The sequence below is a fragment of the Catharus ustulatus genome, chromosome 1 (genome assembly GCF_009819885.2).
Source record: "Catharus ustulatus isolate bCatUst1 chromosome 1, bCatUst1.pri.v2, whole genome shotgun sequence".
NCBI lineage: Eukaryota > Metazoa > Chordata > Aves > Passeriformes > Turdidae > Catharus > Catharus ustulatus.
The window spans coordinates 57,094,285-57,119,467 of NC_046221.1; the positions used below are offsets into that span (position 1 = coordinate 57,094,285).

General features: G+C 38.2%; 1 protein-coding gene across 12 annotated transcripts in view; it reads right to left on the reverse strand.

Moving 5' to 3' along the window:
• Window positions 1-25,183, reverse strand: part of SUGCT (succinyl-CoA:glutarate-CoA transferase) — a 348,238-nt gene that overhangs the window by 213,561 nt on the left and 109,494 nt on the right. For 11 of the 12 annotated variants that reach the window (XR_004418442.2, XR_004418449.2, XR_004418448.2 and 8 more), the window contains 2 exons: window positions 6,886-6,957; window positions 1,184-1,281 (listed from right to left, as the gene is read on the reverse strand). The exons of the other annotated variant lie outside the window; for it this stretch is intronic. Coding sequence is in view for 8 of the 11 variants with exons in the window: in XM_033064621.1 (XP_032920512.1) it covers window positions 1,184-1,281; window positions 6,886-6,957 (170 nt within the window). In the remaining 3 variants the exon portion in view is untranslated. The remainder of the gene's footprint in view (window positions 1-1,183; window positions 1,282-6,885; window positions 6,958-25,183) is intronic. 12 annotated transcript variants of the gene reach the window in all.

The following is a 25,183-nucleotide window of genomic DNA, read 5'->3' on the forward strand; positions in this document are numbered from 1 at the left end:
CGCTATCACAATCCATTTGATACAGGAAGGTAAAAGAAGAGTTCCAAAAGTTAATCAAGGACATTTGCACCATAATTATTCAAAAATACAAAGTCACCTGGTACTTTGTTTTTTCACCAGGCCAGGACACCTGAAGATGGACAGGTAAGACAGATACAAAAATACAAATGCAACTGGAAGAGATAAAATAACTCTCCACACTCTTTAATGACTCACAACTCTGTTTCTCAATATCTAAAAAATGTGTGGAGTTAAGAGTGGGGCATATGTATGTGCTACTAAAGCTCTTTTTCTTGGATGGAATGAAAATGGGAGACATCTGACAATGCTTCTAAAGGCCCCAGTAAAATTGTCTCAGTGATAACTGTGATGCATTTGTTGACAAAGACTAATACTTGCCAAGTGTCAACATGATAGTATGACTTGAAGAATTCACAGACTCTTCTGCTCATCCCCAGAAGTTTGAGGTGCAGCCAAAGCCACCTTTGGGAAGATTTACACTTAGATTAGATTTTTCTTTCATTACGTAAATTTATCATCGCCTACATTAAACAGAAGAGCACTCTGCAGATATAAGGCCTTCTCAAACAGAATGAGGAAGGTAACTAAGCGATTTCAATCTCCCAAATAAAAGGTTTTTTGAGTTTTCTCTTTAACAAAATATTAATTATTTAATTTGATGATTTCCAAACAGGAAACTAAACATGTATCCTTTTGATTTCCAAAGGAATGGCCCAGGGAGAATTTGTGGCACAGAGTACCACAATACAGAATCAGCAGTAAGGGAGTAACAGCAAGTGGAGCTCCCCTGGATACAGAAACACTCATTGAAAACTTTAAAATCCCACAGCAAAAGCAAATGGTGCTCCAAGCAGTTTTTCTAGGTGCTGCATTCATCCAGGAAAGCAGAAAGCACTGGTTTCACTAAAATTCAAGATAATGTTAAAAAGAAGTTAACATGGTTTCTGAAAACTTGAATCTGTGGTCTGGCTTCTTTATTTCACACTACAGTCTGTGTGCAAAAGGCAGACTACCTAACATTAGTAATCTTTCACAATACCTATTATAAAAACTAGAGTATCTAAGAAGAGTAAAATAGAGTTTTCATATGATGAGAGTTTGTTATACATTAATATTTAAATTAACAGATTAAATGTAGATTCTTCACTTTTTATTAACTTACCGGGTTGATAATATGTCAATAAGTTCTTTTCTGTTCTGGACTCTGAGTGTATTAGTTTTGTATCTGGAATCTTTATTAACTTCAGGCAAATTCAAGATCTAAGTAAAAATAAAGTTAAGTAAGAAATGTGCTTCATAGGAGTTATATATATATGTATATATATAGCTAACAAAATAATTACTGATTTTAAAAAATCTCTGATTTCCAATAACCACTACTTGTCATCAATCTTTTAATATAAATAAACAAAAAATTAACTATTACTCCTTTTGGTAAAAAGCCTTCTGCTAATGTTACATAACAAGTAAAGGAAAAAGAGAGAAATCAGACTGAAGATCCAAACCTTAGCTAACAGCTTTCAGAGTTAGCCAGAAGAAATCCTTACCACAGAACACTAAAAAAGTAAGTTATTAACTTGGGGATGGATACATCTATGGGATTATCCTGCACTAATTTATATATCACAGAATAAGAAATATGTCTATACTTATTATGCTGGATGAAAAAAATATATGTCTAAGATTATTTCTTTCCATTTCAATCTCTGTCAAAAAGAAAAAAAAAAAATTTAAAAGTCTTTTTCTATTGAAACATTGGTCTTCTTTATTACTTTTTTTTGACAAAAGAATTAATAAAAAAGTGGTGGTGTAGATCTAAGAAAGGAGAAAAATGTCTTCGATGTGTAACTTCCACTTCCCACATTAGAAGTTTAAACAATATGTGAAAACAATGTCATAAAGGAAATAATTATATATGCAGAACGAGTCTTGGAATTTTGTACAGGCATTCATTAGAAAAAGCAACTGTGTGGAAAATAAATATAATTTACCTGTTTGTGCCACAATTACTTTCTATAGAACATAAATAAACATAATTACATGTGATTTCAAAATATACAACAATTGCATCAGCTACAGAGAAGAGGCAGCATAGAATCTTATGAAAATTTCATGAAGAAATCACATATTCTTCATGTATTTTTACTCACTAACACACACTAGAGCTTATTTTTTCTTATTATTAGTCTTATAATCATTCTAAGCATGCTACATTTTTTAATAGGGCTATTTCTAAGATGGCTTACCAAAAAAATGCAGTCTCAAACCTGAAGTTCCTACAGCCCATCATTCTGTCTCTGCCTGTTGTCTGATGCTTAGGAAGAGTTTAAAAGCAGGGCCAGTACATAAAAAACTTCTTTAGTATTCATCCAAGTTCCAGTTTTCTTTTGAGTAGGACCTTTCTGAGTTGAAGGTGTTTTCTATATATTTAGCAATCATCAATGGATTTATGATTTATTAACATGTTCAGTAGCTCCTTGAATCCATATGCCTGTGTATTACCACATGTAACTGATGCATAAGTTAGTGTCAATCTCTCTGATATTTGCTTCAAACATAACATTCTACGAATTCCTCTGAAACTGGTTTAGACCAAGGCCACAATCATTTAATGTCTCCTGACTTTGCTGGAGTGAATAAGGATGCAGATTCCTTTACAAGTGAATAGCTGTTGATGACATAAAAGTATTAGCAAAACAGATATTCTTTCAACAGGTATTTAGAGATATTAAAAACAGATAGTCATCTTTGACATAATTTTCACCTAGAGTGATAAAATTAAGCATGGAAACAAGGTATCTGTAAGTTATGCTAGAACAATGGTGATGTTACAAAACTTTTCTGAATATTTTTTATCTGCAAGGTAACACAAAACATCAATCTAGTATCTTACATCAATATTTAATTAACAGCATATTTTCTTTTCCTTCTGCATTTACATAATCTAGTTTATGGAAATCACAACATATCATAATTGGCATTAGAAAATAGCTCAGTTTTTCTATGTGGATGCTAATAAATACTACTAGCACCACTTAAAAATTACCCCCTTTTTTAACACTGCTATATTGGAGTTACAAATCACTGCTTTAGAAAAAAAAATCCTCTAAGGTTGTTCAAACTAAATGATAGTGAATATCTATGTGAGCTTTAAAAAACAAGAAATTAATCAGAAAGCTATGGTTCCATTTGATGAGTTAGATGAGAAAGGATCATATGGAGTTGCTCACTCTACTGTTTTAATTAATGTTACTGATTTCAGCTTTAACTTAATGTCCATCTGGTGCAAAGCTGCATGTCTACATATGTTCTTCTCAATTTTTTTGTGACTAACAAATGCACACTTGAGAAGTTATTCATTAATGCACCATTCATCTTTCTGCATCATGTTGCCAATTTATTTTCTATATTTCACTGTGAACATTTGGAATGAAAATGGTATTCTCTATTTGAGGCTTTGTTCAAGTTCTACATCCACACTTAGAGCTTATGCTCTCTGTGTTTTGTCTTGCAACATTAGCAAATCTGTTTGCATTCTTCCTTGCTGTACTCTCTCACTCAGCATTCCTAATCAGACCAAATCAGCCACAGGTCAGGATGTGCTCTTGTAACACTTGACCATAAGCATTTCAGCCAGCAGTGTTACAAAGTTTTTCTGCAATTATCCAAGTCCTCAAACAAGCTACACTTAGTTGTCATTAATTTTGAAAATATCACAGAGAATTATTCCAGATTTTCCTTTCTGCTTGCTTGAAAAGAAACAGTTGAAGCAGAATGTTTGCAATTGTTGACAGCTTGAGCCAGCTGTTACATCTTTAGAGTGAGTGTCTTCAGGGCACAGCTTCCATACAGCCTGTATTTTCAGCACCAACCCAGCTCAGAAAGATTCTCTAATTAGTTGAATTAGTTGCCTCTGTATTTACTAAAGTTCACTAGGGTGTTGCAGGCCTTCCTGCAATAAAGTTCTTTTCCTTTATTGACTTTCCCTCTTCATAGTGTTGTAAGTTCCAAATCACCTTTGACTTAGCACAAAGCATATCTCTAACAAGTATTCATTCCAGCATTCCACTGACTCCCTCACCGTTTCATTTCTGGGCAATGTAACAGCCCAAATCCATAACTACAATATCATGATAAGGGTAAAAAGCATTCTTTTTAGAAACAAATATGATAACTGGTATAAAGAATAACCTAACAATTACTCAAAACTTGAACTATTTTTTCTGCTATTTTAATCCCTTTGAAATGCAAGCAATTCTAGTTTTTCCGTGCTTTGTATCTCTTGTTATTATGTAGGTACACCAGAACATATTTATAAGGATAAAAAAAAAAAACCCAACAGTTTGCAGACCAGGGCTAATATTCTCTCAATTTTTATCCTTACATTCTAGGGTAACGCAAAACCATTAAAATCTTGTCTCATCTTCTGGGGTTCCATTCACTCCTTAATGATCACAGAGAGAAAATGCAGCAACAAGTCACACAAATTCTCTCAGCTGCATCCTAAAGTCAGGTAAAGTGCATGGTCTAAAGATTTAGTGCCTGCTTGCTCATATCAAGATGTCAGAACCTACTGAGATAGATCTTCAGCTCTGTTGTACTCAAGGATGGCAGGATGACAAGCATTTGCTACATAATTCTTCAATTTAGGTGATAAAGCACCAAGAAGACATTCACAGCTATGTTGTGGGACGCTGGAAAGATTTCCTTTATGAGATAATGAGTCTTTTGACAAAACTGAGTTGTGCCAGGCAGACACTTATTCAGCTATTAGTCTTCATTCATATTAAGATAATGATGACTGTAGTGGTCAGACACCTTAATGAAGAAAACCCACTGAGCAAATTTTGAAGAGGTTAAGAGCCAATTCAAGTAAATGAAAGCAGAACCCCTCCACACAGAGAGGTGGGGATACATACCCCAAACTGTACTTAAAGAGACTCAAAAGAGCACTGTTCTCTTACTACATATTCCAGTTATTAGTAGTGAACTTCCACAGAAATGAGAAATATCTGACATGAACAAATGGAGGAAAATAATGCTCAGATTCCTGAGTGTCATTAGTTTATGTTAAGTATCCAAGTTCCTAGAGAAAAATAGCTACAGTAATTTCACGAATACAAGCCGCAGCAATTTGAAAAAAATTTTGGTGGAAACCCGGAAGTGCGGCTAATAGTCGGGTGCGGCTAATATATTAATAATTTTCTGACATTTACAACCCCAGACGTGCCAGCCAGAGTGCCGAGCCAAGCACCGGCCAGTAAAAGCCGGCATTTCGCAATTGTTACAGTGTTACCGTGTTGCCCTGGCTCCCTGCAGGCAGCACGGGGGGCGGGGAGAGAGGCGGGAGAGCTCTCTTCTTCCCTCCTCTGCTGCAGCCCAGGGGAGGACGGGGGGGGGGGGGGGGGGGCGCCGCCATTGCCGCGGTTCGGGGAGGAGAGGTGGGGGGGGGGGGCGGGGGGCGCCGCCATTGCCGCGGCCCCGGGAGCCGACGGGGGGGCGCGCCGCCATTGCCGCGGCTCGGGGAGGACGCGGAGGGGCCGCGCCGCCATTGCCGCGGCCCCGGGAGCCGACGGGGGGGAAGCGCCGCCATTGCCGCGGCTCGGGGAGCCGACGGGGGGGGGGCGCCGCCATTGCCGCGGCTCGGGGAGCCGACGGGGGGGGGGGCGCCGCCATTGCCGCGGCTCGGGGAGCCGACGGGGGGGGGCGCGCCGCCATTGCCGCGGCTCCGGGAGCCGACGGGAGCCCTGCGCAGCCATTGCCGAGGCCCGGGGAGTGGGGGGGAAGTGCGCGCCGCCATTGCCGCGGCACGGGGAGGCGAATGGAAGCGCGCGCCGCCATTGCCGCGGCCCGGGGGGGGGGCGGGAAGTGCGCGCCGCCATTGCCGCGGCTTGGGGAGGAGGCGGGGTGCTTTGTCCGTGCCCGCCGCCGGCGCCACGGGCGTGGGAAAGCTCCGTCCCCGCCCGCCGCCGCTGCCGTAGGAGCGGGGGAAGCTCCATCCCTGCCTGCCACCGCGGGGCAGCGCCGACCCGGGGTGACCGAGCCCAGTGGCAGCGGCGGCCGGCCCCGAGCGGCAGCACCGGGCTGGAGCACCTGGCCCCGTCAGCAGCCCCTACGGGCCGAGCCTGCACAGCCTTAGCTCAGCCAGTAAGCCCCGCCCTCCCGCGGTTCTGTTACTAATTGCACGCGGGTCCTCGCTGCGAACGACAGAGCGGCTTATATTCGTGTGCGGCTTATCTATGGACAAAACCCGAAATATTTGCCAACACCCAGAGATGCGGCTTATACTCAGTGCGGCTTGTATTCGTGAATTTACTGTAAATTAGCTAGAATTGTAATTTTTAAAAATGTTGTCAAATGCTGAATGCAAAAATTGTCTTGTCCCATCTTACATGTTACTGGGGTCTTTTATTTGGTGTGTTGATACATTTTCTTTAGAACATTTTTTTAAGCTTGTTCTTCAACATCATATCTCTGCACCACTCCAAAATCAGCCCAGAGTCCTGTACCATTTCTTTTCTAAGAAGTCCACAAGTTTCTCAGTGAGCACAGATCAGCACATGGTATGTGCTCAAAAGGACAGTGTGCTTGGGTACTGATTCAAGTAGCAGAACAAACCTCTAACTTTGCCTTGTTAATACTTTAACATATATTTCATGGAGAAACATTGTCGCATTTCTTCCTGAAAGAAGGTACCAGTATGACTTATGTGACATACATAGACCCCATATTAGTCCCTTAGATGATCAGCCAGAGCCACAGGGTTAGAATTTATACTCACCACTTATTTCCATACCAAAAAAAAATCAAAACCACAGCAAAAACAAAACCTATGACACATTTCTATACTCTTGCCTAACACACCTTGCACAAAGTGACAAACTGATGATCATTTCCAGCTCCCACCACGATGTAGCCATCCTTGGTCTTAAACGCCTGAAAGAACAAAGACAGGTGATAAGCTGCAACTAAACTATAAAATATTAGCACATCTTTGAAATGAAACTTAGTCAATAACATTCAAATTACTTCCTTAAACATTTTCATTCAGATCCAATCTCTTGTTCTACAAAAGTGGCTCAAAGTTATCCATCCACAAAGATGAATGAGGCCCTTTATGAATTTTTTTTCTAGAGTTGAGAAGTTATCTTTGTTAATAGTTTTTTTGCTAAAAATGTGTCATGAGCCACCCTGAAACTTTCACAGGACTGAGAAGGATTACCATGATAATGTTTACTTGCCAAGAGGTATTTATTCAGCTTCACTCTTAGCCTGTTTCAGAGCAGACAGCTGCTCTGAAATATCACATATCTTGACCAAACACACGAACAAAATAATTGCCAAATAGCAACTACAAATTAGGAACTCCCATGAAAATGAAAGGGCTCAACTGCATCTTTACAGCAGAAGATAAGGCTGTCACCTTGGTCAGTGGTCTCAAGATACATCCTATGGAGGAAATGGAACTCCTTTTCTGATTTTTACTTTTGGCCTCATTACAGTGGCCTTAGTGCCACATTTCATGGTGAAAATAACCTTGAACTGGGTAGGACATAACAGCTTTCATTTCACTATAAACCATCTCACTTAGATTTTCACTGGAAAAAAGAAAATCTGTAATTGGCAACATCCTCAATTTTTACCATTGTGTTAGAGCATCTTCCAAAATTGGATAATGCAACTCCTCTTTTCTCCACACCTCTCTCTTATACAAAGGTGAATACTGCAGTCTCTGTCATACATAGTACCAGCCCAATTTTTGCAAACATTTGGGAAAAACTCTTTCACCATTTATTTGACTTCAGTGTAAAAGGCCAGAATAGGCTGGTGCACTAATGGTGGCAAGGTCTTGCAATCCTTTCTTGCAGAGAGCAAAACTAATCAATCTTCCATTCCTATAAACCTTTCTTTATTTTTTTTTCTTTTTTTTAATGAGCTATCATGTTTTCATTTAAAGATGTGAATTTTTACAATAAATTTTGGTAAAATAACACATTAATATAAGTTCTGGAATGGAAACACTTTAAAATTCTTCTCATGCCACTGTGGCTTATTCTTCTTCACTGAGACCAATATGCTATCTCAACTTGCAATTTTTCATATAGACACAAAGACTCTTTTACCATCTGGTATAGTCAAAGTTTTAAAATTGTATGTGGACAATCATGTCCTCTGAAATGCAGTTAACCGTACATCATAGTTACAATATCACCTTTGCTCTTTCTGTGTTTCAGTTCATGGTAAATAGTATTGTCCAATTATAAGGTTTAGCAATTTATTTTTCACACATTTAATTAAGTAGTTCAGTCTAAGATAGCAAGCAAAGATAAAGTTCAACAAACAATGAGTCCCAAGCATGCAAGAAAGTACCACTGATTCGGTCCCAATACAGTAAAACTTCAGTAACATGCATAATATAAAGGTACTACATACTAACACTGAGAAGAGCAGTAAGCACAGAAAAGATTGGAGAAAAGAACACCAAATAAGGTTTATATGTGAACACACAAACATTTCTTAGCTAAATCTGTTCATAAAGACCTCTGTCTAAAACAATAATGGCAGACCCTGGTAAAAGAATATGTAAAACTCTCCCTCCAGTAAATGGCCTTTAGTGGGAATAATTATGAACTAAAACTGTCACTATAAACTTACTAACTTTAGTTTTCTGAACACCCTGCCCAAATCTTGATTTGTCTTTGCTGATGTTAAAAAACAAGCCTCATGCAAGTCAAACAGATTATGGGTCAAACACTGCATGTATCAGTGTGCATATATAACACAGCACAATTTTTATTGGTGCAAGCACCTACTACTTCCTGTAAACACAAATCAGAATTATTTTGTGCATCTTCCAAACTTCTTGTCTGGATGCCTGCTACAGCTTACAAAGCCTACAGTATATTTCATACATACAGATCCCCCTTCCCAGCACTCCCAAATGTATATTTACATTTACACTTATATTTACATACTCCAAAATGTATATGGGCAAATATGGGCAAATCTTAGGGAGTTTATTATTTATCAGCAGCTTCTGTTGAGACACACATCTCTGTAAGAAGGCTACAGTCACACAATAGCTGCCCATCACTGTGAAACATGCATCTGTACCCACTGGCTGCCCATGCAGCAGCGGAAGTCACTCTAAATTTAAGGGCCTGGCTATTAGCATGTGTGCTTCACTTGCTTTGTGGAATGTGTGGGAAAACTGATTATTCTTAATTGCACTGTATGTCTAAAAAGCTAAAATAACAATCATGTCATCCTTACACAACAAAAATGGTATCATAATAAATGCAGCAGTGTCTTTTTCCATGAAGCTTAAATCAAATGTCTTCAGCTGCTATTTTAGGCTTCCCATTACAAAACAGCTGATTATTTGCCAGTCATTGCTGCTGACAAAGCAGAAACTTCCAAATGTTACTAACACAATATTGATGCCAACATTTAAGGGTGACAATGGTTTTATTCATCACTCATAAATGTACACACACTACAGGTTACCACAGGTTACTGTCTGGTCACAGAAAGCTTCACAATCTTATTATACAGAGCAGAGTAAGGGCAAAGTGCAGACAGATTTTAATGAGATTTTGTTTTGATAAACTGCTGTCCATCACATCGAATCATTTCACATTAGTGCAATAAAAGGCACTACACACACAAGGCAAAAGTCCTTTTCCTCTTCCGATTTTTTCTGAAGAATGAGGCTTTCTGATAAGATTTTTCAGAGTACAATCGAGTTAACCTGCTACTCCCATGAGGTATCCTGAGCAATAGCACATCATTTGGTGAAGACAAGAAACAAATACCAAGCAAAAAATTATTTGACATCTTATTAATGAAAAAGGAAGAGAAAGATTGTAAGCATTCAAAGGTGCAGCTTTTTCAGTGTGCTGCAAAAACTTGAGGATTTCCAAGAAAATAATCTGTAAATTCCCATTGAATGATATTTAGTACATGACATCAACATATGCATGTTCAAAGGCAGATCTCAAGGTCCTGCATGCATCACCACCTCACACTTTCAAACGGATGTTATAGGACCTTAAGACTCAGCACTTTTCCAACTTTGATCCTAGACCAAGAAAAGATACTTAAAATCCCTTTTCATTGGGAATATCAGATGTTAGATACCACTGGATTTGAAGTATCTTTCAAGACAGCACTGCCTTTTGAGTCATAAACTTGAATAGTAGCATCCCTAAAAGCATGCAACTATGACTCATGAGGGGAACAATCGAAGGTTATGAGATAGTCAATATATATTGGCAACTTCTAGAGCAGGATTTAAAGTGACTTAAATTTTTGCATGCATTCTAACTGTTCTTGGTCATAGAGAGCAAGAGGCTGATTGATTCAACTGGCATCATCAAACAGTTTGCTTAAGATTTTGGAATTATGGTATCCTTGTATAAAGGCTAGATACAGTATTTCTGTAAGTTATGTGTTTGTCAGCACAACAGGCAGCTCTCTCCCATGGCATTGTAGCAGAACACTCTTCTGAGCTCCCTCCCAAGGCTGACACAGGAGCAAGCAGCTTCATGTGGAGGTTGAATGAAACTTTGGGACCAGATGGGATCAGTGCAGACCAAAGACACCTTCTTGTGAAGTCTTAAACATAACACCAGGAAAAGACAAGCCAGTATTTTAAAACAAAGCTTAGAAACATATAATTAACAATTTTTTAAGAGATTGCTTTTCAAGTGTCATTCCTTCCTCTCCCTTCCATTTTCTCATTTACAGAATCAGGGAGACACTAGGTGACCATACACAGGTCTTAGTTTACAAGTTTGAAGTATTTCCCTGCTACTAACGGGTGTGGTCAAACAGAAGAGCTGGTCTCTTGCAGGCTCGGAATCACAGAGTTTTATTACATATTTTGTCTTCAACCAGACTTTGAAGTTTTCCAGTGCAATATTCAATTCAATGTAAAGGTCATTTAAGGACAAGCATTATCTACTAATGCATTAATACAGATTAAAGGCTACAATTAAGAAAGTGAGATATTCAGGATTTGACTAACCTGTACAGGCACCCTCATCCTTCCAACCAAATGTATCTACAGTATATGTTGATTTTTCTCTCTCCAAAGTGACCTAATAAACTGCAGTGTAGGAGATTCTCAGTTTTGCTTCAGATCCATAATCATTACATTCCTTCCAGATGGAATAAACTTTGCACATAATTTCTCTACTCTACCTTTACACATTAGTTTTAATAAAACATCAGCTGTACCACAGAACCATGGAGGAGTCACATTTTTTCTTTCAAGGGAACAGCACAATCCTTTCATAACAACTTAATATTTAATTACTGTAACAAATGGGAACAAGACCAAGAAGTTTGGTCAGTGGTAGTTCTGAGCAATACATATAAACCATAAAGACCACACACTTTGAAACTATTTGCCTACTTTGCACTCTCTTACAGTAAAAGCAAACAGTAAAAATAAAAAAATGTAAATTTCATGGACTGGATTAATGAATGCTGAATGTTCTCATGAGCAGACTGAAGAAGGGCATTCCACACAAAGATTTCACTTTTCCTCTTTGATCTTTTCAACCTACACTGCTCGTCTCTTGCTTCCCTACCATGTTGTAGGACATGCTACCTTGCAACTTCACAGCTGTCAGTCTACCTCCAGATTAACATTAACAATATCTGCAAAAATTCTCTTGCCAAAAAATAAAGTTTGACTGGATTACATGAGCTCCTAGGAAAGGCATTTATGGCTAGAGTGGGAATGATTACTTTGGTCCCTGAGATGAGGCAGAGCACCAGCACTGATGTCAAGGAAGCCACACCACAGTCTGCCAGCCAGAGATACAATTTACTTCTACAGAACCTACAACTCATGAGACCATTTTCCTGATCAGCCTTCAAGTTCCTTCAAGTGTGTGAATCCAGAAAAAGGGATGTTTTTAATTGATCCACGAGCAAAGCTGATTAACCACTAAAAGTGCTCTGAATTAACCACTAAAGGTGCCACCTTCCTAAAAGGGGCAGCAAAGGATTTACACAAAATCACAGCATCAAACAGGGATATCTGTATTTGGCAATATAGTGTATTACTCTCAACACTCCTTCATGAAACAGAACAGCTTAGAACTGCTCTCCAGACTACGTCATGATTTTATCTAGTTCTTGCCTAATATGAGAATTATAAACTGCTGGAAACAGACTGAATACAAGGCTTCTCCAAACCCAGCTCACTATCCTAAGAAACAGGTAGGAGACAGGATCTTTCTTTCCCTCACTTACTGTTCATCTGGCCATATGGTATTTGCACTTTTCATTTCCCAATTGACTAGATGAAACGCACAGGTCTGTAATCTAAAAATGCCAGTTAGGCAAACTATTTACCAAATAGACTTTTGCAGTTGTTATTTCATATTCAATAGTAATAGAATGTTAACCTTGGATTGCATATCCTCATACTTTCGGACAAGATTTTTTTTCTCCAGAATATTTCAAGGAATATATGCTACCAAGGAAATGAAACCATTTTCTTAATTTTCTAATGCAATATACATTTAGCCTCACTACCCAAAAAGACATTTAAAAACTCTTGGAAGAACACTGAACAGCTTTAAAGTGGGAAACTTGTCACTTTCCCAAATTTCTAGAATTTTAAATACCTAAACTATACCTCAATTAAAAATAAATTATCTGGTACTGTAAACTGTCATTTAAACTGTTTTTTGCTGTTGAAAAATATCAGGCACAGAATCATATTCTCCATTGCATATTAGTTTTCCATTAGTTTTTCAACAATGAAATTACACACACACAGACGCACATACAAAATAAATAAACTTTAATCACAGTATCACACTGGAGCCAGTGTAATTAATGTCGTGTCAGCATTTCCATTTAAGCCACTATTTTTGAGAGGTTTATAGCACAGCCATAAAAATTCAGTTAGGTTGAAATTAAGCAAACAAGGTCTTATACAGCAAGCAACATTTAAGTATATATACAGACAGCAGCCAGTTACTACTTATATGGGAATTAAAATAGACGCTTACTGATTTTAAAGGGCACTGCAGGGCCAGTTTTTAAACAGTATTTTCCTCAACATTTATAATGTCTCAAAAGCCTGAATACAAACTATGTTTCTTTTTTCTTTTTCCTTCTCACACAATAGTTCACACAATTTCTTCCAATTTTGGGATTGTAAGCAGAGTATTTTTGTTTAACTTTCAAAGTAAAAGAATGCAATGAAAACATTTCTTTTGAAAAACAACACACATGACCACAGTTTGATCCTGATACAGGCCTCCAGGCATTAGTGATGCAGAAATGACAAATATTTTTTACATCTTCCAATAATCATAACCTGTAGCTGTCTGGAAAATCTGACTACTCAAATATGAGGTTTTGAAAATGCTGTTTAGAATGTAATTCTAAAAGAGGTCTTATTGTTGTTTTTAGCAGAACTCATCAGAGAGGATTTGTGCCACTATCTCTGTCCCTTTTCCCTCTCTATTCTTTGACATTAAGTGTTGTAGTGGCACAGTTTCCAAAGGTGAGTTTTGTATTACTGACTACGGATTTGGTGACTCGTAGTGAGTCAGGGACCATACTGAGTCCCGCAATCAGTCTGGGATTTCAAGCTGCAGATGACCCTGTGCAGGTAAACTGGAACTCGGATTGGGCAGGCAGTGCTATGAACTTAAAGGTCTCAATAACTTAGTGTCCTGCTATAAAGAAGGCTCTTCAAAAAGCTGAGTGAAACAATTTGTCTCTCAACAATCCGTCAACAGAGAAGAGCAAGGAACCAAATTAGCAATGATGCCAGTGAAAATCAGAAAAAACACCAATGATGACAGAACAATTATAGGGGTGCAAAATTGGCCAGGTTTCACAATTTGGCACTTCCATAACTTCAAATAAACAGCAGTCCTATCTGAAAACTGCCATTGTGCTGCAGAGAGCAAAACTCCACTCCATTCTGCTAATGTTTTTGCCCTATTTTACACCTTCATCTCAATAAATATGTCTGTCAAATATTATGTAATCCTATCTACTGAAATAAGGATGGATTTCAAATATTTCAACCTTGACTCTTCAGTATCCTTGATTTGTGGTTTCAAGACAGACTCATTAAGGTTTATTGTATGTAGTCTGTTTTAGTTAAAAACACTAATTTTTCTCTAATCAAGGATTTAAATATTGAACTGGCCAGACATTTAGGATGCACATTATTTAAAGTTCTGAATGTATGTCAAAAATTCATTGCCAGGCCATCAGAATAGTCCTTGTGAGATCTATTAAAAAAAATAGAAAAATAACATTTGATGAGTGGAACATTTAATTATGTTTAAAAAAATGTCAGAACCCCACTTCCTTCTAATTTTCCTGGAAAGTTTCATTAGGTTTCCTAAAAACTATAGAATTTAGACTTCAGTTTTTCTCCAGTTTTTTTAAACCATCTCCTTCAGTCTGAAAAATATTGAAATTTAATATCACATGACTAGAATTAAAATTCTATCTTTTTAAAATTTAGCAATTTTAAATTTTGCAAATCAGTACAATTAGAAACCAAAATGTTGCGCCTTCCATCAACTTACTATTTTTCTGGTCAATATTTAACAAATTTTCATTCTATTATGTAATTTGTCAAATTGTCTACTGATGAAGACCTGAAGAGATCTGTGTAGCGGTAGCTACTGTATTGATTTTTATCACAGATCTTCATGTCTACAGCTTGAAAAAGACTTTTGGATAACAAACATAATTATCCTTTACAAAAGAACATGTTCTGGAGAATCAACACAGTCTAAGTGTGCTTCTATTATCTCACACTGAGATATCTACATGCACATTTGTACAAAATCTCCTTGCAACCCTTGTAGCCCCAAAATCTGATGGACACAGGTATAGCAGTAAAACTGTGTGAAAAGACAATAGGAGGATACAAAAGCAGAACTCAAATATTCCAGTTTCCAAAACTGATCCACATTTTTCCCTTTCAGATTTGAAAGGAAAAAGCCCTAAGTTTTCACTTAAAGGTACTCATGTTGTTCTTCAAGAAACTCATCATTCTTATAAATGGTTATGCTTATTTTGAGGCTTCATCTTGCCTTATGCTGCCATAATATTTTTTTGTTATACTGGATGGCTGAGGGGCAGCCTGTTTCTCATACATGACAGTATATAGGAGTCTGAGCTTATTTAGGGCAGGATTCTGACTCTGAAGACCACCCAGTACCACAGAGTTTTGATTTCTTGGCATGACCAGCAAATTTACTTTTACTGTCAATCTAAACCCTTACTTTTCACTTTCCTAAAGAAAAGCCCAATTGTAAACCAAAGTGGTGAATTCAAAGGTTAAGGACTATATGTACCTCTGCCAAACACTGTGACATCAGAAAAAGCGAAAAAATACTCCATTTTTTGCCACAGAAAATTGCCATAAACTGTTTATTTTAAGTTATGAAAGTTAAATTTTATACAGCCCATTTTGCACCCCTGTTACTTGTTACATCCTCATTGATTTCTGCTGATTTTCATCAGCATCAATCCCAGTTTGATTCTCTGCTCCTCTCTGTTGACTGGTTGTCAGGAAACTCACAAATTCTTATTCCACTCAGGTTTTTGAAGAGCCTTCTTTAGAGCAGGACAGAACACTGTAACAGCATCACTGCACTTCAATCAAGTGACGAGTGTGAACACACACTGCATCTGCTGGAGCCTTTAGGAAAAACACCATTGTTTCACACATTTTCACAAAAGATAGTTTAGAGAAAGTAACCCAATGCAAATATACATAGCATAATGTTACATTAGTTTAATTAATTAGTCACATGTAGCCAAATAAGTTTAACACTATCCAGCTACTGCAATCCAAACACCACAGCACAGTCACATTACAGTCTACATACAAACAGCAAAGACCTCCTGTAAGAGAGAACATCTCATAAAGAGCAAATGAGTCTTGTCACAGAAATGTTCCCAGCTGCCAAGGGCCCCAGTCTGGCTATGGCAAAGGGATGGTGCCAGGAAGTCTGGAGGAGCAGCCTGACACCTGACCTTCATCACACTTTCCCCTCCCCTTTGTTGCGTCGGTGAAGTCACAGGGCTGGTCTCCTAATGATCCAGATGGCCTTCTAGTGACACTGGGGCTGGCACCAAATGGGCAGCAGCAAGCCCTGCACACAGACCTGCCATTGTACTGGGAAGGAGTAAAATGGGCTGCTGACAGAGGCTTGGCCTCTTCTTGCACCCCTGATGACAGCCTGAAGTGCTGTCTGCCCACTGTTCCCTGGAGTTGGCTATGAAATGACCCTTCACAGAAAAAGGGTTCTTGTCCCTAGATTATATGAAGCTGATATCTGATTGACTCCCTTGGAGAGGGGGAAGAAGCCATAAATAAGGAGAAGAGGTACACAGATTTATAAGGGCACTCATTCTTCCTCCCCGCAGTGGGCTGATAAAATGATGTTTTACACCTTCCTTTTAACAGTATGAAAAAAATACATAGAGAAGAGTAACAAAATACATTTAAATGGTTATACTAATTAGTACTGAGACAGTTTCAGTAACAGTGGGGTTCTGGTATATTAATTTTCTTCCAATATACATTTCCTTTCACAGTTACAAAGCTAGGGCATTTTATTAGACATTGACAAAGCTGTGCTTATAAGTGGGAAGGATGGCTGCTAGAGAAAATTATGCAGGGAGGCATACCAATTTTCACATCAAGTTATGTACTGAAGCATAAGATTTTGGAGACAAAGAATGTATTTCTCCAGCTACTGGATCTTTTTCCTTTCAAAATCTGTACAAGTTAAACAAAATACACTGAGTAAGCAAACAAAGCAATGTTAAGCTGCCATAAAGAATGCAAAATCAACTAAAATGGGTGAGGCAATTGGTTGTGCGCTGAACTTCAGCTTCCAGATGAAAATGAAGATCCTATAGAGTAAGATTTGTATTCCTTTCACATACAAAGAAAACTTTAGGTTTCAAATATATAAAAGAGGAGGGCAGCTTTCCCTCACAGAAGTTTAAAATCCACTAAAAATCTTTTTTGACTTAAAACCTAAGGAAACAAAATAAATAACAGGAAGTCTATGGAAGGCATATCATTGCCTGCCCTGAGAGTTTGGGCATTTCAAGGTTTAGACTAGAGAATTTCTGTTACTTTATAAGAAACTCTGCAGAAGTATCAATGCTAACTCAGAAAAAAGATAACTTCCACTTCTAGTGGAAGGTGCCCCTGCCCATGGCAGGGAGGTTTGAACTTAAAAATCCTTAAGATCCCTTCCAACCCAAACTATTCTATGATAACTGACCTCACATTTGTCCTGGTTTTAACCAGATTGCAGAATGTGAACTGAATGTGAACCCTAAGAATCTTCCTGAGCTTCCTGAGCTGCTACAAGTACAAGTATTGTAAAATGGGATCCAGAATGATTACACTGCTAATAGTACCCAGGCTGGGACCTAGTGGTGTTTCAATAATACCTATACACAGGAGCATACATCCCTCTGAACAGCAGTGCCCATCTCCTACTTGAATGTTTCTGAAAACCTCCTGCTGCTAGTCTGCTGTTGGCATCAAGAAATATGAACTTAGGTAGCAATGAGAAGGGAATGAAGATCTAAACTGATCATTATTACATGTACACTGTTAAAATACCACCTACAAGAAACAATTTGCAGAAAGAGAGGTAGCTTCAGAGAGCACTGTTCAGTTTTCCCTTTCTGTTCTCATGTCAGTTAGCAGAATGTAAATTTAGACATCACAAAGAAGCTACATCACAAATATGTGTTAAAACAAGGATCACACATGAGATGGTAGAAGGCACAAGTATGTCAGGAGAAGGAAAACAAAAGCATTACTATCATGTACTTGGGATCATAATTGCTCCCATCCAGACTGCAAAAGTAGTGAACAGTAAAAGTGAGAGGGCTGGAACATTTTTCTGGACTACATTCCATCCAAAACACCTCTTCACATAACGAAGGGAATGAAGGACATGGGAATTCTGAGATGGGAATTCTGCAAACCCTAACAAGTTGTCAGTCATGCTACTAACTGCTGTGCAGACTGTGCTTTCCACACAATTGTACACAGCCAGATGTCTAAGACAGGGTTGGCAGGGAAGTATTTTATGGATACAGACAAGCATCAACCTGAATAATGACATACACAGGAGTCCCTAAATTTTGTTAGGTACAGAGAAATGAGCAAACATCTGATTCAAAAATGATGCACTTATTCTAAAACTGACAGCTAATTTAAGAGTTAGATCTGGATAATGACCTTTTGGGGAAGAATTTGATTACAAGTGCCTTTGTTGTCTAGAGTAGCATAGGGTTGTCAAGAACCAAACAGAAGCATAGGAAAAAGTGTCATCATTTTATAGATAAATGTGGTTCTAAACACAAACTTGGATAAAAAAGTTATGACAATGTTCAAGAGATCAGTTTGTTTTCCTGGTCCAGCTGGCATTCAGATGGAAATAAAAGACAAGCTCTAGAACTGCTTATTTTTTTGGTATGGGCAGTCATAAACAGCCTGTAGCTACATTACAGACACAAACCTATTCCTTATCAAGTGCATCCCTGCTTCCTCTCAGATATGTCAGAAAGTTAGTATGTTTCTAAAGTGAGCAGACATAGGAACTTTATTGTCAATTAAATTGGTTGACCGCACCATTTTGCCTCAGTTGCCCAAGTCATACCAACAGCATGTAATAATATACTTCTAAGAACACAAGAAAATGTTCTTCTGAGAGGTGTTCTCACATTTTGCCTTTTTTTTTTTTTTTTTTTTTTTTTTTTTTTTTTTTTGAGGCAGGGTGGCTGAGAATTGCTGGTCCATTTACAAATCCATTTACAAACTAAACTTAATGACTCCATGTGCGAGGCAGAAATAAAACAAACTGCTAGTAAATTTAAAAATAATAGCAAAGATGGGAACTCCAGATTATTTTTCTGTCACGCATTCTTCCCCCATACCCCCATTCAGGGGTCTTTTATCTGGATAACCTCAACTTGACTAACAATCAAGTATTATCCTTTCTAGATGAAGGCAGGGCAAAATTGTGGCTTCAACAGAACTCTCACACTTCTTCTTAAAAAAACAGATGTAATTTCAAAGAAATAAACATTATTCTGCTCTCTGGCTTTGAAGAAGTCACTGAAATACATAATTATACACTGTGGGCACCAGCAAATAACCAAAAAACAAGTAACAGTAAAGCAGCAGTAAAGCATCACAGCAAGTTTAGGTATTGAAGGTATCCCCTTCACCTGTATGCCCTTGTTATGCACAGGACACAAAGCTTTTTAGAAAGGTCTAAGAGCATGTTCTTCATGCTGGAGAAGAAGGCATGCCAGATCTCCAAGAAGATGCAGAAAGATTCTGCAGCTACTCGTCATAAGGGGTATCAACTCTCTCCATGTCTACACAAAAGACCTGGAAAAAGACACTGCCGAGTTCTAAAGGCAGTGAGCTACTCTTGAAATGCATTTTTCACTGCATCTCATGCCCTCAATTATCTGTTCTTCCTAAAATGAGAGTTGCATTCATGCTAACAGATGGAAGACATCATAGTCTAAACTTGGATCCATGCCTTGCTACTGGCTTTTACAAAATCCAAGAACGTGGTTTAATTAGTTAAGTTAAAAACATTTTTGTATAGTGGCCTGTGGATGAAAAGATTTTCCACATTACACTGCAGAAAAACTCACATGGTGATGCATCTTAGGGAAGTACCTGTAGAGTTTTATGTGCTTAGCCCAGTGCCGGAGCAGAGACAGGACCCTGGTGTGACATGAGTGTGGATTTACAAGTAGGCACTTCATGGTACAAGCACCTTACAGTAACTATGTCAGAAAAATACAAAACCAAACCACCACCACACCCACCCCTCCAAAAAAAGCCCAAAACAAAATCAACAGAGAGAGCAGCTGAGAAAGAGATTCCATAATATTCTGGTTGGTCACAACAATAGAAAAAAGAATACACTAATATAAATGGAAGAGATTGCATAGAGAATCAGAGGGAAATCCCCAACCCTGGAACTCAGAGACATTCTCATAGAGAGGGTATCATATATATATATATATATATATATATATATATATATATATATATCAGAGAATATTGGAAGAATCCAGGGATGGGCATTGGGATGAAAAAGGGAGCAGTGTCACTTCAATAAGAGACAAACCCAAACAATGTATTATTAAAGAGATTATAGAACTAGAAGAGAGAAAGGAACTACTAAACCCCAGACAAGAAAATCCAACATTCAGCAATTCTCTGAGGCAACATTTTGATGGTTGAACTGCACTGTGGGTCTACCATGGTACTATCATTCTACACAGCTGTTATTCATGCTGCTCAGTGTAACACTACCATACATATTCACAAAGCAGTTTTCCTAGACCCTGTATCTCCATACTTCTCCTTTTCATGTACAAATCTTTCTAGTTATATTCACAGTTATACTGATGAACAAAAGATTTATCACAGAACACTTCAGCTCTCTCATCTTATGGGCTGTAATTTTTCAGACTGTGGGTCATGGCCCTTTCCATTTCACTGAAACACCCAAGAGACTAGTTTATCTGCAATGTGAATTTCCCATACCTTTAGTAATTTCTACTCAAGAGATGTACTACCATTCAAAACTGACTGGAGCTCTACCTGTTGCAAGAAAGCTACAGTATTTTGGACTTTTCAACTCTTCAACTTCCACCTCTGCTCCAGTGAATCTTTCCAAATCTGAAACAAAGTCAGAAAGGGTGCAAGTTACAGTAATTTCATGACTATAAGCCACACCATTTTGACTAAAATTTTGCTCCCAGCCCGGAAATGCGTCTTACACTCAGAAGCAGCTAATATGTGAAAAATTTTCTGAAATTTCCAACCCCGGAAGTGCAGCAGAGGTGCAGAGCCGAGCACCTGCCAATAAAACCCGGGATTGCGCGATTGTTACAAATTGGTTACTCTGTTGCACGGCGGGTACAGGCGGGCTTTGTGCCGGCAGCGTTGGGGAGGAGGCGGGGGGCTCCCTCCTTCAGGCAGCGCAACCCAGGGGGGAGGCAGGGGCTCCGTGCTGCCATCTCCGCAGCCCGGAGGGGAGGTGGGGATTCCCGCCCCCACCTGCCGCAGCTGCCGCAGGAGCAGGCAGGCTCCATCCACGCCTGCTGCCGCAGGGCAGCGCCAGGCCGGGGCAAGCGAGCCTGGCGGCAGCGGCGGCCAACCCCGAGTGGCCCCGCCAAGCGGCAGTGCCGAGCTGGGCCACCTGTCCCCGTCAGCAGCCCCAAGTGGCCAAGCCCGCACGGCCTTAGCCGAGTCAGTAAACCCCGCCATGTCGCGATTCTGTTACTACTTGGAAACTTTGTTGCACGCGGGTCCTCGCTGCAAACAACAGAGCGGCTTATAATCAGGTGCGGCTTGTGTATGGACAAAGAACAAAATGTTGCCGACACCCGGAGATGCGGCTTATAGTCAGTGCAGCTTGTAATCGTGAAATTTCTGTACTTAAATGCTGTTGTGGCTTCTTGCTACAGTGACAGAATTAAAATTACTCTGAGAAACCTCAACCATTCCTCTCTCAAGTCAGCCACATCTTCTCAGACATTAGCTTTTATTCTTTAACTGTTTGGCAGGTCACTTCTGCCTTTTGAAGTGCTGAAAGCACCTGTCTTGTCAGGACATTGCTAATCCTTCCCTCTGAAATCCTTGAAGCAATGTCCTTACACTAAAATGTTAAGATTCTGTGTTATTGCCTATTCTCCTCTCCATTTTGCATGTACAGTCTGACATACTTTAAAGCAGTTTCTGCTACCCTCATTACAATTTCGAGAACTGAGGGGAGTAGATATTTTTAAGAAAAATAGAACAAAAGTAGAAGTTCAATTAATTACAGATACTTTAAAAACTCTGCACTACTCTCATTATTCTGTGCTAACAGTACTATTAACTACTTCCTCCATCAGTTAAGTGTTTGAGTTGTCTTTTTTTTTTTTAATCAAGCTTCTGAGGGATTGTAGACATTATAATTTGCTATAAAAGTTTTAACATTCCTGAAATCCAAGTGTGACACTGGTTTTTCTTCATAATTTGCCACTTCCATTTTAGCCAAATGCTATGTAGCAGAGTTTTAAGGATAACTTTTGGGGAAAAAAAAAAAAAACAACAACAACAAAAACCCCAAAACAAAAAAAACCCCACAACCCTATTTATTAGGGTTTGGTTTATTTCAATTGGCAAGAAAACATAAAGAAAACAATTACAAGTGATTCAAAAAGTCTATTCACCAAACAAAGCCAAGCATTAAAATAAAATTATTGTCCTGGTTTCAGCTGCTAGGAGCAATATAACTCATCATTCAGGATCAAACCACCAATGTCTACTTATGACAGGGTACAGTTATGTAAAATTAAGGCTGGCACTGCATTGTGCTCAGATACTTGAGGTTTGGACTCGTAACTATGAATTTCCTCCCTTTTATGATCTTAAGCCAGAGAACAATGGTTGTGTTTTAATCTTGCCTTTTGTAATTTTCTTGGTCTTTTCTTTCAAGTGTTTACATACAATGATACAACCCTGAGTGATGCCACAAAGTAACACATCATCCAAATCTAGCTGTTTACCACGGATCCTATGATATCATTCAAGTTTGAACGAATCTTTTTTTTTTTTACTTTCCCATGGAATAATAATGGATTCATTACAAAGAAGGGGGTTTTTTTGTTTTTTTAATTGTCATTCACCCATGTCTGCATCAGACGGCATGCTTATGATTAAAGGCTGTAATATTGTGATTCACCAAATTTATTCTAAATTATTTTCAAATGGAAACAGAAAAAGATATCTGGAAAGAACCTTCAGCAGCATTACCAAGCCCCTTTGTTCTTCTAATATTATGAAGACTACATGACTGGAATTCTGCACTAGTTTCTCTCCAGTCATTGCAAACTGGTTTGACTTTACTACAGTCAACACACAATAACAAGACATCATTTCATTAAATAAAACCAATTTGTGCAAGCTAATTGTCTCCTTAATCAAATATTTTCTTTTTTATTACAACACTGGCCATGCAAAATATAGGTGCATAAAAAAGAAAATTATGAAGATGACGAAGCAAGTTAAACTCAACTGTTACTAGTGGAAAAGGTTGCAATAAAAAAACTGTTTAGAACTTCCTGTTTTCCAGAGGAACTTGAACAAAACTACTGACCTTTATTAAGCAACATAAAAGGGGGACTTCTCTTGTTGCTTGGGCAGGAAAACCAACACAACTCCCTTCTTCAAGCATACCTCCTTTCATCTCGGATAGTCAGAGTGACAAGCTTCTGAAAATATAACTTTATGCTATAAATGTTAACATACTGTTCAAAATTATAAACATTTACCTGATGTTTCACCTTCCTATCAGATATATTGTATCTGATCCTCATTCTCACTAAATATAAGTACATTGCACAGGGATTGGATTTTGTCAGTGTCACTCAATCTTACAGATTCAAAACTATGATGCTGGTGCTGTTCAAAACATGCCCTCTCTGTATTTTATTTTCCAGCTAAAACTTTACTAACAGCTAAAAAAGCACCCATTGCAGAAAATCAGGTTAAAATAGCTTTCAATCAGTTCTGAAACCAAAGTATAAACAGTACCTTAACCTTCAAAACTTCATTTATGACTATACATTCTATAATGTAACAAAGAATAGCACAACTAGTCTCTCTGTTTAGATTGTCATTCCTTTGTTTTGCAGACAGGTAAGTCTCTGGACTGTGTTTCCACTCCTACAACACTTTTAAACAGAAGAGGTGCCCATTTCTTAAACTTCTTTCTATGGCATGAACAGAGAAATACAAAAGTATTGTTATCCAAGGAATACAAAACCTGTCACATGCTACAGGTGCCCACAGTGTTAGTCTTCACAAAAAGGAAGTGAGTTGCAGTGTGAGCTTTCTGTTCTCCCCTCTCAGGAGGAGAAGGCTCCACTGTGATCTACCTCTGTAAGAGTAACACTGGATTGGCATTCAGATCAAACACAATCCATAAATCCATGTTCCATTTGCAGTGCAACTCTTAAAATCAAATTAATTGTCACTACACAGAACTATCTCATCTCTTGTTTTTGCCATGCTTGGCTTTTGCTTGGTTCCATTAATGTTGTCCGACCATGTGTAGCGTCCAAACAGATGCCCTAATCTTGCATAATCCTACTATTGGAATAATCAGACATACAGGTTTTTAAAACATTTAAAAAATGGCAAAAGAAGATGTCTAAACTTTAAATAATTTGGAAAAAAATCAAAACATTAGGGCATGGAAGATTTTTTGTTTTCCATCTTCCACTAATTTTTATTTATTGCTCAGAATATATTATTCTTGATCATAAACGTTTAAAATAAAAGGCAAAACATCCAAGAGAGGAAACATTAAAGAAAGAATAGATTATTGCTGCACAGATTATATATGCTGTCTTTAAATATAAAATAATGCTGGAGGAATAGACTAAGGTATAAAATAATCTGCATAGGTAAACCTTATTGTATTTGCATTCTTCATGGAAAAACAGATGGATTAATTTCACACTACACCTTGCTTACCAACGCACAGAACACAGTAATGCAGATTTGCTTTTCTCAATGCATAATAGCATTATTGTGCAATGTGAAATGCAATCTTTATTTCTTTAAGTAACTATTTACGTGGAAGCTAAATCTAGTGTTAAAACAAAATGTGCTTTCTACAAAATATCTAACATAAGGCCTTCAGAAAGCTAAGGCACACAGACTTGTTGACCAGCTCTGGAGATACTAGACTTCCAGAATGGGGGATATCAGTAGTCACAGAGTTTCATGTAATCTCACTATTTAGGAACGTTTCTGGAAAAATAAACAAATTTTTTAATTATCCTTTCAAGCTATGTTAAATAAAAAATGCTTAAACAAATGGCTGATGAACAACTATGCAAAAGAATTCTAATTTAACATAGCTTCTCTCATCTGCTTCAGGATAAACTTTGTACAATCTTTTTTTTTAAACAAGCACAACCAGCAGTTTATGTGGCATTCCAAATTGGAAGAAAATCTAGAATTATTTATTTTTATTAAGATAAATGGAGCTACAAACCCTTGGTGGTCAAGAAGACAAGAAAAATCTAGAGG